General features: G+C 37.5%; 1 protein-coding gene across 7 annotated transcripts in view; it reads left to right on the forward strand.

Moving 5' to 3' along the window:
• Nucleotides 1-16,618, forward strand: part of Mapkap1 (mitogen-activated protein kinase associated protein 1) — a 271,952-nt gene that overhangs the window by 45,823 nt on the left and 209,511 nt on the right. For all 7 annotated transcript variants that reach the window (XM_004641570.2, XM_004641566.2, XM_004641567.2 and 4 more), the window contains one exon: nt 7,801-7,949. Coding sequence is in view for 6 of the 7 variants with exons in the window: in XM_004641566.2 (XP_004641623.1) it covers nt 7,801-7,949 (149 nt within the window). In the remaining variant the exon portion in view is untranslated. The remainder of the gene's footprint in view (nt 1-7,800; nt 7,950-16,618) is intronic.

Consider the following 16,618-nt stretch of genomic DNA (forward strand, 5'->3'; position numbering starts at 1 on the left):
ACATACCAATCAGTGTTTATATTTTTATGTCTCAAATTTTTCTTTTTGTTTGCTTCTCCCCATTTGGTTTATTCAGGTTTAGAATGATGGTCCACATATTACTTTTGTTCAGTATGTCTTATTTCCTTTTTAATCTGTAAATTCAGTATTTTTTTTTCTTGTATTTTATTTGTGGAAGAAACGGGGCCATTTGTTCTTCTGAATTTCCTAGATTTCAGATTTTAATTGTAACTACATGTCTCACTTAATATGGTCGGTTTTTTTATAAACTGGCAGGTAAAAAGCTTGCTTCAATTAAAGTTTGATTTTTGGTAAGAATACTGTTCTGTTTTTCCATATTTCCTGTCATACTACACCAGGAAACATGCAGTGTTGCTGAGATTGATGGTGAACCAGATATTATCCATCCATTATTAAGTTATTTTCATCAGCTCTTCACTAATGGTTTTAGTGGCCATTCATGGGAAATTAACTATTTCATTAGGAGTGGCAAAATAATGGTTTCTAATTTTATTGCTATCTTTATTAATTAATTTTCATGTAAAGCTTAATGTATTATTTGGTTATTCTTGGACACAATTTATGAGAAATGCATGATAAATGCTTCTTTTTCCAGTTTTCAAAATTATGAGTTTATTCCCTAGCATCCTATCTAAATGGCCGGTGAAAGTTGTTTTTTCTTTGTATCATTATGAATCTGTGGGATTTTAAAGCAAGTTGATTGCAGTTGTTTTTCTTTTGGTTGCTAAAGTTGTCCTCTTGTGTAAGGAATCCCCTTGTACTGGCCTCTGGGTTTTGTGTACAATGCCAGTAGTCTTTCACAGCTTTCTTGCTTTCTGGTATGACAAGCAGTTCCAGGCTCATGTTACGCATTTCCTTCCCTAAAGCTGGAGTCAGACTTTTTTTTTTTTTAAAGAATCTTGCTTCTTTTTGGTGGTAAATGGCACTTGGAGTCCATGACCTGAGTTGTTGGAGTGCTTACCTGGGTAGTTTTTTAGTGGGTAGAGTGTAGAAAGAAAAATTTAAAGAGGAAATATAAGTTAATTCTGGTAATTCCAGTGCAAATTTATGATTACAGAATATTTACTTCTATGAACTTATATTCATGTTTTTTATTTTTGTTTTTTCTTGTTCTGAAATTGTGGTTCTGAAATAGAAATACCAGCATCATGTGAAAAAGATTTGAAGGCTTTTGGGGGAGAGTTCTCTTGCATTAAGGGAATGTACAGTATTTAGTAATAACTTTCCTAAATAAATTACTTTCTTTGTAGTTAAGCTATCAACTCAATATGACGCATTTATTTATTTTGATTTTGTTTTTGGAGATTGTCCTTTAATTTTCTTTTATAGTTATTTAAGACATTGACATGGTTCCAAAGTCAAAAGCATAAAACTAAAGTCAGTTTCACTTTCTGTCCACTACACTTACAGTCAGAATCTTTTGGATTTTTCAAAGCAAAATTTAAATATCTTTTGATTTTTCTGTCAGCTTAGTACTGCATATAAATATATTTCTGTTCACCCCGCCCCCTTTTTGTGGTACTAGAGAGTGAACACAGACCTTCTGTACCAAGCTGCATCCCTGAACTTTTTTTTCCCCTGTGTATTTAGGACAGGGTAGGGGCCAGGGAGATAGCTTAGTAGAATAAACTCTTCCCTAGTAAAAACAGGGGACTGAGTTCAATCCCTGGTTCTGAAAAAAAAAAAAAAAAGGACAGGGTCTACCGGGTCTCACTATGTAGATTGGACTCTTAATGATTCTCCCAGCCTCCCAAGCAGTGGGATTACAGGTGGGTGTCACCATGCCCAGTCTCAGCTGAGCTATCAGGCTAGCCCTGTTTTGTTGTTTATTTTGAGACATTATTACTAAGTTGTCCAAGCTGAACTTGAATTTGTGTGACCTTCTTTCCTCAGCCTCCCAGGATGCTGGGATTACTGGTGAGTGCACCACACCCAACTATCCCCTCTTTTTAGTTTAAAGATACCGTACTGTGTTGTATTAGTACAGTATCACTTATCAGCACATTCTGAGGATTACTGGGACAATATAAAGAGATAAATTTTATAGCTGCATCATACTCCCTGATGTGGAAATGTAGTTTAGTCAGCCAGTCTTCTTTTGAAGGATATATTATATACATGTACCGACTCCACACAGGAATGTAATTATTATGTATTGCAAAGTTGAACTGGTAAAAATTCAACCCCAAATCCAATCATTTGGGAGTCACCAGCATGTAGAGGATTCTTACTTAGGTTTTCTCTTTTTATTTATTTACTTTTTAGAAGTATGTTTTACATATAGTGAGGTATACCATAGATGTGCACTTCAGTGACTAGTCAGTCATTCCCCAGGAGGTAACTTTTTCTAATTTACATTGTGACAGTTTAATTTCAACTCTTGTAGATGCTGTTTAAAAGCATAAGGCTGAATGAGATTAGCGAGAGTGTAAGTTACAAAAAGCAGAGGCCAGACACTGACCCTCACAGAAATGGCAGTGACCCGGAGCAGTGGGGAGGAATCAGCAAGGCAATTGAGGTAGAGTAGCCAGAGAGAGGATGGGAGCTTGATAGAGTGGCGTACAGAGAAAGGAAGGAACGATGACCCGTGTCAAATGTTGCCAAGGGGTCTTGTAAGATAAAGAATGGATCAGTAGATTAGCAACAGAGGATCATTGGTGACCTTGATGGAAGTTGCTGTATTGGTGTGGCCTGGGAGTATGCTTGGAGTAGATTTGAGTAAATGGGACAAAATTGATTGGACAAGAATATAGACAACCAGGGGCCAGGGAGATAGCTCAGTAGAATAAGCAAGGGCCTGAGTTCAATCCTCGGTTCTGCAAAAAAAGAAAAGAAAGAAAAAGAATATAGACAACCATTTTGAGGAACAGAAAATAGTAGTAATCAAAGGTGAGAAGTAGAGCATAGAGGATGAGAGAACTCTTTCTTTCTGTCTCCAGTTAGTGTGTCTGTCTGTCTCTGTGTCTTGTCTGTGTCTGTATCTCTGTCTGTCTGTCTCTCTGTCTCTGCCTCCGTCTCCCCTCCCCCAACTCAGGACTATCTCTCTCTCACTGTATGTCCCCACCCCAAGCACCAACCCAGGACCTTGTGCTTGCTAGGCAAGCTCTGTGTTGCTTTTTTTAAAATAGTGTTTCAGCATTTTTGTGTGTTAATATGACCAGGAAGATGGGAAACTAACAATGGAGGCAAAATAGGAGAGAATTACTACAGTGATATCCTTTAGCTGGGAAAAGTCTCATATAAGACAGCAGATGCCTTAGACCATAGGCTCTTCCTCCATGGCAGTAGGTGAGAGCGAGCAAATGTTCTCTTTGGTTGCTTGTTTCCCTGTGTTGAAGGAAGCAAGGGAAGAGAGAGAAGATGGTGGTTAGAGGTCGAACTGTCCAAGTGTGCTGGTCTGAGAATGGAAGTGTTAAGTTCCATCACCTCACACCTAACCCTCCTCATGACAGGTGGGTCATTTGTGGTAACAGTTTCTTTCTTCAGGGCGCCATTCCTACCTTTTCTCTTAGACTGTTGTAAGTACAAGGAAATGCCTACCATTGTTTCTGGCCCATAATAGGTGTTTAATAAAAGATCATTCCTTTTTAAATGAATTTTTATTAGTATGCATTTGCAGTACTTGATAATTACATTCATCATGGGAAATTTGCACTTGTGCATATGGCATCTTAATTTTTTTTGTCCTCTTCTCCTTAACCCTACTCCCCCTTCCAACTTAAAAAAGTTCTATTTCTTTTTTTCCCTCTGATCCTTTTTTACAAATCCTTCTTCCCTTCACCCTCCATCTCTTGCCCCCTTTCCATTTAAAAAAAAAGATCTCCCTATTTCTATTATTCTTTATTTTGTTCTTCATTTATATTTTGGTCTTCTCATATAAGAGAAACCAGGTGATATTTAAGTTTTTGTGTCTCATTTATTTCACTTAGCATTATGATTTAAAGTTTCATTTCCTGGCAAATGCCTCAGGTTCATCCTTCTTTATGGTGGAGTAGTACTCCATTGTTTATAAAAACCACATTTTTAAATCCATTCATCTGCTGATGGACACATAGGACACTTCAAGATTTAGCTGTTATAAATTGTGCTGCTGTAAGTATGGGTATACATGGATTACTGCATGTAATAATGATGCCTTTAATCTTTCAGGATGATTCCTAGGGGGGGAATAGCTAGGTCAAATGGAATGCCTATTTTTAGTTTTTTGAGGAATTTCCATACTGATCTCCATAGTGGTTTTTATTAGTTTACATTCCCACCAATGTAGAAGGATTCCTTTTTCAACCACCATGGCCTTGCCAGCATTGTTATTATTTGATTTCTTGATGATGGTCATTCTTTCAGGGATAAGATAGAATCTCAGTGTTGTTTTAATTTGCATTTTTCTAATGGTCAATGGTATTGAACATTTTTTTCATGTATTTATTTGCCATCTATATTTCTGAGAAGTGTCTATTCCTTTCATTTGCCTATTTTTTGACTGGATCTCTTATTTCAGGGGTCCAGATATTAGTCCTCTATCTGAGGAATAGCTAGCAAAAAACTTCCCACTCTGTATCTTTATTCTGTTGCTCTTTTCTTTGCTGTGCAAAAGCTTTTTAATTTAACATGATCCCATTTGTTGATTCTCAGTGTTACTTCTTGTGCTATTGGGGTTCTGTTTATTTGTTTTTATTTTTTAACCCTTTTTATTTATGTATTTGCTGCAGGGTCTTGCTATGCAGCTCGGACCATAATAATCCTCCTGTCTTAGCCTTCCTGGTGCTGGGATTGTAGGCGTGTGCAAGCATGCTTGACTGGTTCAGCACACCCGGGACAGGGCGATGCGGCCCGGGGTACCGGAGCCTGAACCCAGGTCCTGGTGCTCATCAGGCAGCTAGACTGTGTGCTGAGCCATTGCCTGGCCCTGGGGTTCTCTTTAGAACGTCCTTGCCTAAGCCTTTGTCTTTGAGAGTTTTACTTGTTTTATTTTCCAGATTACATGTTTCTGTTTTAACGTTTAGATTTTTTTGATCTATTTTGATTTTAGTTTAGTAGCTGGTTAGATATATGCATCTAGACTCTAGACCCATGTTCTCTGCATGAGAATATCCGTTTTTCCCAGCACCATTTATCAAAGAGACTGTCTTTCCTCCAGTGTGTCTTTTTGGTTCCTTTATTAAAGGTTAGTTGAAGGACCATTCCTTTTAGTAGTCATAAAATTGTTACTACATTATAGGTAGAGAAGTCTGTCCATCTTTCTTTCTCTCTTTTTCCATCCTGCCTTTCTTCTTTCCTTCTTTTTTTTGAGACAGCTTCTTGCTACGCAGTTTAGGCTGGCCCTGCCCTCACAGTGTAGTCTAGGCTAGCCATGAAATCACAGCAATCCTCCTGCCACAGCCTCCCAAGTGCTGGGATCACAGGTGTATGTCACCATGCCTGGTGAAAAGTACTTCTTACATTTAAAGTATCTCTAAAGTTTAATTAGATTAAAATTAATTAGATTAGAATCTAATTTTATATGTGCATTCAGTACATTGTTTAGGCTTACTTATACAGAATCTGGAATTATATAGTCAACTATAACTTTTTTTTTTTTTTCTCAGAACAGGGAATTGAACTCAGGCTCTTGCTCTTGCCAGGCAAGCGCTTATTCTACTGAGCCATCTCCCTGGCCCAACTATAACATTTTTAAAAAGGATTAGAAATAGTGGTCCATCCTTACCTACAATTTTTGCATTCCATGGTTTCAGTTACCTATAGTCCTACCTCATTCAGAAAAGATCAAATGAAAAATTTTAGAAATAAACAATTCCTAAGCTTTAAATAACTTTATTGAAGTGTATTGCTAATTTTTTTTTTTTTTTTAATCCCAAGACTCTAAGCTCAGGACCTTGTGCTTTCCAGATAGGCTCTGTGCCACTGAGTTATCTCTCTGGTCAAATTGTCTTATTTTACTATTAGTGGTTTGTTTGTTTTTTTTTTAAGAAGAGGTTTAATGTGGTTTGTGTGTTGTTACTCTTTTACAAGCCTAATTGATTAAATTAACTATTGTAGGCATGTATGTGTAGGAAAAAACGTAGCCTACTCGACTTCTGAGACACATTATGTGAAATCTATTGTTAGATAATTTTGCTGTCCAAATATAGAGTGTACACAAACTAATGTGGCTCTGTGTCACAGCATGATGCAGTCATCTGGCACCACTGTAGTGTACGCAGTCCATTATTGACTGGAAATGTCATCATGTGGTGTATGATTGCATACTTAGGTCCAAACCTTACTATGTGCAACGTTTCTAGCCTCCACTGAGATTTTTGAGACATTTTCTCCATGGATAAAGAGGGGCTGTTGCATTTCCTTTTGCTGTTCCAGTTGAATCTGTAGTGTGTTGCTTGATAAATTTGATTCATTTGTGTGTTGAAAAGATAGTTTTAGTAGTACCAGGGATTGAACTCAGGACCTTGTGCTTGCCAAACAGGCACTTATGCCGCTGAGCTAGATCCCCAGCCCCTAAGTTACATTTTTAGAAGGTTCTGAGTTTTAGAGTTCTCTTGATCCCTCAGTTTAATTTTGACTGTGCTCAAGAGTAGAATGAAGGGTTAGTGAGGTAGCCCAATGGCCTAAACACCTGCTTAGGCAAGCACAGGGACAAGGGCTTAATCCCTGACACCACATGCCATGCTGGCCCCACCTCTGGGTGTAATGAGCAGGTGAACAAGTCTGGGCATGGTGGCACACACCTGTAATCCCGCTGCTGAAGAGGCTGAAAAACAGTAGGATCCCTCCAAGTCCAGTCTGCATAGTGAGACCCTGTACAAAATGCATAAATTAAAAAAGAAAAGAGTAGAATGAAGTTGAACTTATTTATGGTGGATTTTAAAATCTCAGATTGATTTATTTAAAAGATTTAAGTATAGACAGTTTCTAATATTTACAAGATAAAGTAAGCCCTATGAACTTATGTTCTACCACCTTGATTGATTTAGAGAATATTTTAGAAGATATGGAACTTAATTCACTAATAAAGAGTTGAAGATTCTGATATAATCATCATAATTTATTACTTTATTCATGAAACAAAATTTATTGAGGAGAGTGCAAATTCTAGCACTGTTAACTTGCTAGCTGTGTGGCCTACAGCAAATTAAAATATTCTGAGCCTTGTTTCCACATTGACAAAATTGACTTAATGCCCAAAATTTACCTCATAGGCTTGTTATGAGGATTAAGTGAGATATGTTGGCATTAACAGTAAATATTACCTACTCTTTCTATAAATACCCTTTTTCTTTGTGAGTATCTCTGTCATCCATATTTTGTGATAAGTGCAGTTGGAGAATGTGAAAGTATTAAGATGGGGAATTTGAAATCAAAGAACTAGAATTCCAAAATCACATGATACTAGGGCATGGAAGGATCTTCAGTATTACCTAGTTCGACAAGCCCTACAAAGTTGAGTGACTCATTCAGGATCACACAGCCAGCAGTTGGTGACAAAGCTAGGTCAAAGCTCAGGCATCCTAAACATGAATACTTTCTCATAGAATGTTCTGTTGCTGTGTCTCACTCTTTCTCCTCCTTTAAACCCTAGTTATCCTGACTTTGACAGTCCTGTCCTATATCCTCTGCCCTGTCAGTGCAATCATTGGAATATACGTGAGGCTTTTTACAAAACGCATCAGATCTAAACATATTCCTGCATTCTCCCTTCTTCAGAGTCCAAAGAAGACATTGTAGAGAAGTGGACAAGCTGTCTATGTGTAATCACAACGATGTTTTTATTTCCTTGCTTTGCAGCCCAGGAGTTGAAGTCACTATTTGAAAAAAAATCACTCAAAGAGAAACCCCCAAGTTCTGGAAAACAGTCCATATTATCTGTCCGCCTGGAGCAGTGCCCTCTGCAGCTGAACAACCCCTTTAATGAGTATTCCAAATTTGATGGCAAGGTAAGTTTAAAAAATGAGACTGTCCTTTTAAATACCAACAACTGAGTGGAAGTATTGGTTGTTGTTAGATGTAGGATTTCAAAAGTGCCTCAGTAATTACAGAATGTCACTCACATTTCTAAAATTTATAGATATGAAAAGGTAAGAATTTGGGCTCAGTGTTGTTTTTACTGTAATTGGGAAGATTAAAACAATCCTGAGATCTCAGTGTCTGTACTTATAGATACTATATATTTTTAAGAGAGGGAGAGTACATACTTACTTGTATTTAAATATACTTGAGATTGGATCAGTTATACTGTAATTAATCAAGGTCTAATTGTGTTGGGAAATCCTTAAACATAGTTCTGGGTGGCAGTTTTCATCATTTTGTTTAATTATTATAACTGCAAAATTTGTTGAGGTTTAAACTCCTTTCACATTTCACCATTTTATGTTGGGGAGCTCTTGTTTGACAGTTGGAATAAAAGAGGACTTTTTCTCCTGTTTGTTCCACTAATTTGTTGTTGCAAAATTAGATTCATTTTGCATTTAGGAAAATGGCCACTGTCTTAGGAGGAATCTTGCTCCATATGCAGCAACCTCTTCCCCCACCCGATGCTGTTCTGTGTCTCTGTGCTGAGACGAGTGGGGATTTTTTTTCTCAGGAGACAGTAGCAGTTGAGTTCTATACTTACTGCCATTATGTTTGCTGCCTGGCTGTGCTGTGTAGGTGCTTGAGTGATCATTTCTTGCCAAGAGGGGTCCTGTACAATTTGTCTTATTTCTTATTTGTCTTACTGCAATTAATAAGCACACAGCTCTTTGCTTATGTTTGCATTTTTCTTATTCATGTGCTAGTTCTGTCAGTTGTCATCTTTAAGCAAAAAGATGTTTTCTCTTCTGAACATTTTACCTCATACAATGTAGCCTGCTTCCATAGGTTGAAGTAAATGTATATGGTAAGTTTGATGTTTGCGGGGAAGGAGTAAAAACCAGAAGCAAAATGTATAGAAAATACAGATACTGTGCTCAGGAATTTCCTCTAGAAAACATCTGAAAAGGTTTCTCGTAAATTTTCAGTTATATTGCTTTAGCCTTCCTGTGCTAACCTTCTGTCCTTATGTGGAACAAAGCAGGAAACTTCCTCTAGGAGCTTGGAGTCAGACTGTGGAGAATTAAAAAAATATATATTACAGTTGATTCATATAGGTAGAAGTTACTGTTGTGGTTAGGGTACACTGCCTGAATTTCTTGCTTTTGTTGACATATACCATTTCATTGTTTAAGGATATAAATTACTAGAATAATTTGTGGTAATGCTTTTGTGACGACAAAATAGCACAGCCCTTTTAAAATATTACATTCTAGAATTTTCCTTATACCATTAGACTTTATTATTAATTACTAAGGTTTTGATTTGTCAGAAGGTTATGAACTGCGCTTTGTTCTTATATCTAACTTCTGTAGTGCCAGGGAGAAATTTTTTAATGAATATAAACCATTTCCTCAGTCACAAAGGAGCTATTTTTGTTAGACGTATGTTTACATTAAGGCTATGCTTTTGCAATAGCAGATCTTTTTGTGATCTGCAAAGGATGTAAGCATGGAGCAGCCACCATTATACAGTGATTAAGAAAGATTTATATATCGATAAGTATCTTATGAAACAATGCAATTTTATTATTATCATACATATTACAATTGCTAAAATACAATTAAACTCTTGTTCTCATCTATTATTTAATATTGATGCGTTTGGCAGATATGTCATGAAAATGGCTAATATTTGAAGGATATTGTACTCTACATATTTAATTAGTCTTTCTTTATCTTTGTAAAATGCATCAATATGATATTCAAAGACATCTCAATGATTAATAGAGAATTATACTTGAGTCAAGCCTTTTTGTAACCTAGAAATTAAAATGACTATTCAAATAACACCTCAAAATGATCAAATTAGCATTTTGTGATTGCATAATAATGGGATTGTAGTAGTTATAACGCACCCGGCTGCCTCTAGAGTTAAGATCATGCCAACCCTTGATAATAAAGCCTTCCCAGCAAGTCGACTTTAATAATTTCCAGATTGATTCTTCCCATAAATCATCTGACATTCAGCACTAAATTTTTGTTACTGTTGTAACTTAAAATTATCTTATTTTTATTCAGCTCATATTTAAGAAATGAATGTCCTGTTTTAATGATTCACCATCTTGTCGTTGGCACTGCATGTTTTTGGTTCAAATTAAGGATTTTTCTATGTAGTATTTTGATACACTCACACTTTTTGGAAAAGATTTGTTAAAGCCACTGAAATATGTATTTTCCCCCCCTACAAATATTCACAATGCTTTTCTTGGGAATAACACTTGCCTTATTTACATAATTAACCGAGTTGCTTAGGTCTCTTGGGTAAATTGGCACATAATTGGGGAGAGAAAGGGACAGAGAAGAGTTTAGGGTCTAATTAAATATGCTAAAAAACTACTTAATTATGTATTTCCTCAAGAGACTAGCTGCTGTACAATCCTTCTTAAAATTAAACCAGACTTAGATTTTTAAAACAATTTTGTTTTTGGTGTGTCTTTACAATTGATTTGTAGTTTTGATCATAGTGTCCTTAACAGTTTGTGCAAACTGGATTGTTTGTTCTAATAAGTCTAACCTTAGCATTAGGTAGCTCTTGAGCTAAACAAAAGCAAATATTTTCAGCAATTTTTGGTTCATGTAGCTGGTTAATACATTGTAAAAAATGTTCTTGTAGCTTGTTAGTAACTTTTAAGGCATGAAGTAGAAAAAGGCTGAATTGAGATTTATACTTTGTTGTAGTTTTTTGACAATTTTTTGGTCAGGCTTATTACATTATTTCTTTGACAAACAGATGATGCTATCTTTATTTTAGAGTCTCAGATTATTGTTCAGTGATCATTTGATAAAAGTTGAAGGCAAGGCTGTGAGGTAGTTTCAGGGGATGTTTTGATCAGAGAAGGTAAAATGAGGCACAGCTGTCTGCCTGAACTCTTTGATTATGCTGAGAACAGAACCTCTCAATAGCCTCATTAAAAAAAAAAATTCAGAGATGGAAACTTGAGCCAGTCCTCCTGACTTTACTTGGGCCACCATGCGCTTGTGCCTGGAGCTGCTTCAGGGGGAGGGAGGCAGGATGGACTCTGCAGGTGGGCAGGAGCCGCAGGCACTGCGGGAAGTGCCTGTTTCACCTCTTGTTTCTGATAAGGTCATGTTTTAGGAAGTGTCTCTAACTCTTATCCTTTCATGCCTATCGCTTACTTGAGAAGCTTTTGCTAGTGTGTCATTGCTATTCTGGTCAAACTGAGTTTGCTTATATTATCATTGTCGTTAGACCATCAGAAGTCTAAGTACAAGTTTCCTGTCAGTACTCATACTAAGAAATGGTACTGATTATAAATTGTGTTGTTTTAGTTTTTGCCACCTCTCTGAACATGTTTCTGTACCTCAGGAAAAAGGTAACATCACTAGGCTGATGAGATCATCCCAAATAGTGCTAGAATAAAGCACACTGCATAATGAGACACAGTATGTATGGCTAATAAATTGTCCTGTTCGGTAGTAAAACCTCAGTTATATCCAGACAGCATCCCTTATGCTGTGTTACCAGGCTAGTTTTTTAACCTCATGGAACTTAATGGGGGATCTGGACATACTTTCCCAAAATATGGTACCATGGTATAGTGATGATTATAAGCTGAAAGAATCTCAGAAATGGAGGAACGATTCCCTGACTATCCCGTCTTTAACCCCTGAAGCAGACCACAAGTCCTTCATACTAGGGTAAAAAGCCTCCTTATCTCTGAGGGTAGAGGGACCTGAGAGGAAAGTGAAAGAACAGGCCTTATTAAATTTCCTCAGTTGACTGTGTTTTCCTCTTACCCCGTTCCTATTGTTGGTTTCCAGATGCTTTCCACTCTACATCATACCTCAAATAAAAACACTCAGGTTTAACTGTTTCCTGGAGTCTTAATTTCCTTGAGGGCTCCATGTCATGTGAAATTTATGTTAGATAAATTTGGATACTTCGATTAATCTGTTTCTTGTTAATGAGGCTCCAGCCAAAAATTTAGCAGAGTAGATGGAAAAGATATTTGTTCTCCCCTAGAAGCTCCAATCTTCATGTGTAAACGGAAGCAATCAGAGTACCCTCCTCCTCCTGAGGAGTAAATGAGACAAGGCCTGGTTAGCAGGACACATGGCACATAGGAAATACCCACTTGTGTCTCTTCTAAAAGAGGGGCAGTAGTGATATCTCTTTTGTGCTTTATTAGGTTGTCAGCAGGAGTGAGTGAAAGGAAACTGCTCTTAATAATAGGATTTTAGAATTAGGTCCTTAAATAGACAAGGTGTTAAAAGACAGTTTTGGGTGAAATCAGTCTGTCTGCTGGTAGAAGTTCAGGAACCCAGTGGGATTTTGGCCCTTACTTCAAATAGAAAGATGAAGACAAATAAATTGGGGGCTGAGGAGATGGCTCCATGGAATAAGCGCTTCCCTGGCAAGCACCAAGGGCCTGAGTTCAATCCCTGCTTCTGCCAAAAAAAAAAAAAAAGACAAATAAATTACTTTTTTTTTTAATTTATTTTTGTTTGCTTATTTATTTATTTAGAGACAACATCTTTGTAGTTCAGGCCGGTCTTCTTTTGCTGTCATTTTTAAAATATTTATTTTAAAGAGAAAAATAATAGATAAGACATTAGAAATGATACACAATTTAAAAAAGATAAGCATTCAACAATGATTGTTATATTGCACATTTTTATCTTCATTATAGTTGCTCAAATTACCAGGTATATGCATGTGCAATTGGTCAAAATAAAAATTTTAATTATTAACTGACCCCTTTAGAAAACCAGTAGAAATTAGTGTACAATCATCTTAGCTATCCTGTGTACATACAGGATAATATATTATATGTTATATAATATATAAAAATATATATTATTTTTTCCCCTTTCTTTTTTATCTTTCTTTTCTCCTTTCCCTTGTCCCAATCATTCATTCATTTTGAGCATTTTCTTTCCCTATTACTATATTTATTGTTAGGTTGATCTTGAACTGTACTATGTATTGCCGGCTGGCCTTGAACTCATGGTGATCCTCCTGCTTCAGCCTCTCTAAATGCTGGGGTTACAGGCACATGCCACCAGGCCCAGTGACTTTCTTTTATTTTCATATATTTGTTATTTTATTTATTTTTGGATAGTGGCCTTTAAAAAAATCAGTTGAGAAGGTAGTGGGATATTACTAGTTGCTTGGCACTTTAATATCTTGACTTACCTAAGTTCTACTTTATAATGGTAATGTTTGCCTTGACAAGTGCTTAAAAAGCAGAACCAGTCTGGTTGATATAGACAACTGTGACTTTGATTGTGTTAACTTGTTAGAAAGTAACCACTTCTCTGTTAGAAACTATTTTAACAGGGAAACTGCAGTGAGCGTGGGGGAAGGGATAATTCATGAGTGCTAATTGCTTGGCTGTTAATTTTCATAAGTGTTGATAGAAGCAGTTCCTTAAATTAAACTTTGTTTAAAATGTATCAGGGGAAATATTCCACAATGTCGAGCCTGAAGTGAAAATTAATATGAATGCTGTGGCAATTAACACATACTGGTTAATAGCTTTTAGCAGCATTTTGGGATGATAGTTCTTAAATACATTTTTGCATGCTGCTCTTGTTTCAGCATTGTTCCAGTGTATGTCTGGATAATTATGAACAAATGTTTTTTACAATCATTGCAATTAAATACCTCTCTACAAAGAAAGTAACTTAAAACTTTGCAGAAAGGCTTTGAAACCGCTAAAAAGTGCTGCAAACTTAGAAAAGGTCAGCAAATTGAAATCATGTTCTTCTTCTTTTTTTTTTATTAAATTGCCCTTAGAGCAAAACGTTTCTCATCTGAACTTGGGAAATTTGCTATTATCATGGGAATTTTCCTTCCTAATATGTTAAACTACTCTTTCCAAAAAATTATAGCCTGGGCTTTTCGTGTTTTGTTCAGCAGCTTTGCATATTGCTGTCTGCGCTAAGGCAGTGGTCTTGAGCCTCACGCCTTTCTGGCCTTCCCTCTCCACCTGCCCAAAGCTGGCCTGCTCTTCTTCTCACGCAGAGAAGGTGTCTGACAATGAAGTGGGCTGCATAATACTCAGTCTCAGCCTGCCTCAGTAAGATTTCTCTTGGGTGTCACAGTGAGTGCACAATAAGAGACAAATCCTGGGTGATTATTTTGAGTAAAGATGGCTACATTTTACATACCTTTTAAAATATAGAAATAAAGTACTAACCTGTTTTAGCAGTTATTCTTTTGGCTACTTATCTCTGTGTTTATATTTTGCTAGACCTCCTTTTTGTAGACTAGTTTTTGTTAGTCTATTCATATTCAGTACATTTTTACATGTTATGTGTACTAACAGAAGGATCAAATTCATTAGAGAGATCTTCTAATGAAATAATTTCCCTTCTTCCATTATCTGTTCTCCTTTTCTATTACTTGACATTATAAAGAAAACCTTCTGGGGAAGGCCTTGGGATTTTTGTCAGAGTGGTATTCGAAATAATTTAAAGAGGAATCTTATAACAAACACTGTTTAGCCTCCTAAAAAGTTAACTACTCTATGCTGAATTCTTAAAACTCACTTGTTCTCCTAAGCTCTCTGTCTTGGTATCACTTATGCTGTTTGTTGTGAACCTGGTTGATCTGTGGTGGCTTCATGTCTGTAAAATGAGGTTACTGATACCATATAGTGTGGTGAGGATTTAACAAAGACATATAGCAAAGTGTTGGGTACATGCCCACTGTAAAGACTATTGGCTTCTTTTTCACATTGCCATCTATTTATTTCCTGTTTAGTGAAGGCGTGCTATTTATCAGTCACTGTTAAGCCTTGGATGGAGTGGTGAGCAAAAATGGGCTTGTCTTTTGACCTCTTAGAGCTTCTTTCCTTGGTCGGAAAGTACATGTTGTGTAAATTATCAGCCAACCATCAAATTTAAATGGCAACCTGTATATACACAGTTCATTAATCACCAAATGCCAGGGACACATTATCATCGGGACATGTGACCTACTTTGGGGAAGTCCCTCAGAGATCTATCCTGTTGAAGGTGATGCATTTTAACCAGAGAGAGAGCTCAAGGAGATCAAACTGTTGTCTAGGTGGAAGGTAAAGAGAAATGGTGTACAAGGGGTCTGATGTAAAGAAAGGCCTGGACTTTTGCAGAACCAAGAGAAGCCTATATAACTGGAGCTTCTGAGAGCAAGATAGGTCATGGTGGATGGTGAAGCTCAAGGGGCAGCCACGTATCGTTGGGAGAAGTGTTCTTTTCAACCTAAGACTGCTGGAAAGTCTTGGACCAGTTCACATGGTAAGTTGAGGTAATCAGGAATGGAAGGTACTAGAGAGCAAACTGAGGGTCTCACATGCTGGGCAGTGCTCTCCCTGTCAGTCATTGTGTTTTGTGTATATAGTACAGGGTCTGCAGGGTCTCACTACACAGATCTGACTCATTCCCTTGTTTTCAATTGCTGGTATTACAGGAGTGCGCTACTATGCCCAGTCCCAAGCACTGGCTCAGCATGTCCCAGGGGGTGGGGCTGGCACAGCATGCCCAGGATCAAACCCTGGTCCCTGTGTCTGCCTAAGTAGGCGCAGTTATTGTGTTTTGAAAAGAACACTGGAGCTATACAGAACAAAGTGTACAGTGGTACCTTGGCTCACGAACTCTGCATGATTCTGTTCACAAAGCAAACTGGATGAGAATTGAATCAAATTTACTCATAAGGTCAACATAGAACCTAACCATTGAGTTTCAGTTGGTTCTTGGCCAACTCGATTTACAACCAGAATCATGGATAGAATCAAGTCCATGAACCAATGTACCACTGCATATCGGAATTGTATGTGAAGATAAAGACCAATCAAGACACTTTTTGCAGGGCTGGCGAGATAGCTCAGTGGACAAAGCACCTGCTTTGGCAAGCACAGGGACTAGGGCTCGATCCCTGGTCCAGCATGCTGCACAAGCCCTGCCCCCAAGGCACGCTGAACTGGCAACAGTGTCATGCACGCCTGTAATCCCAGCGCTAGGAAGGCTGAAAACAGGAGGATCACCACAAGTCAGATCTGTGTAGTGAGACACTGTACCAAATACACAAAATGAAAAAAAAAGATACTTTTTGCAGTGATCTGACTAAGAGAGTGGTAACTGGGGTTTACTTGTTGGTGATGGAAATTGAGTAGATGAATTCGTGAGCTATTTATTTAGTAGATAAGAGTAGTAGGACTTGATGGTAGATTACCTGTAGGGAGATAGGGGAGAAAGTAGTTTCAAGGACACTTCCTTGGTTAGATTCTGGCTTGTGGAACTGGGTTGGTGATGAACTGCATGACCCCTCCATTGGGAAGCACTGAAGGAGGACCAAGGGTGAGGTAGATGTCCCTTGTGATCTGGTATAGGCCTGTTGACTGCAGACCACACAGGTTGTTAGCATGTCCATGAAGACTGAATATTCTTATTGAGGGGGGACTTCCCATTTGATTTGCATTGGGAATGTGAGGCATTGCTCTCTTGGAGCAGAGTTATTTAGAAGCCAGGAGTGGAGCCTCTTTGGGACTGGTGCTGGAATCACGTTTAAGTCAGCCCCTTCTCTGATA

Source organism: Octodon degus, unplaced genomic scaffold, assembly GCF_000260255.1.
Source record: "Octodon degus isolate 3935 unplaced genomic scaffold, OctDeg1.0 scaffold00138, whole genome shotgun sequence".
Taxonomy (NCBI): domain Eukaryota; kingdom Metazoa; phylum Chordata; class Mammalia; order Rodentia; family Octodontidae; genus Octodon; species Octodon degus.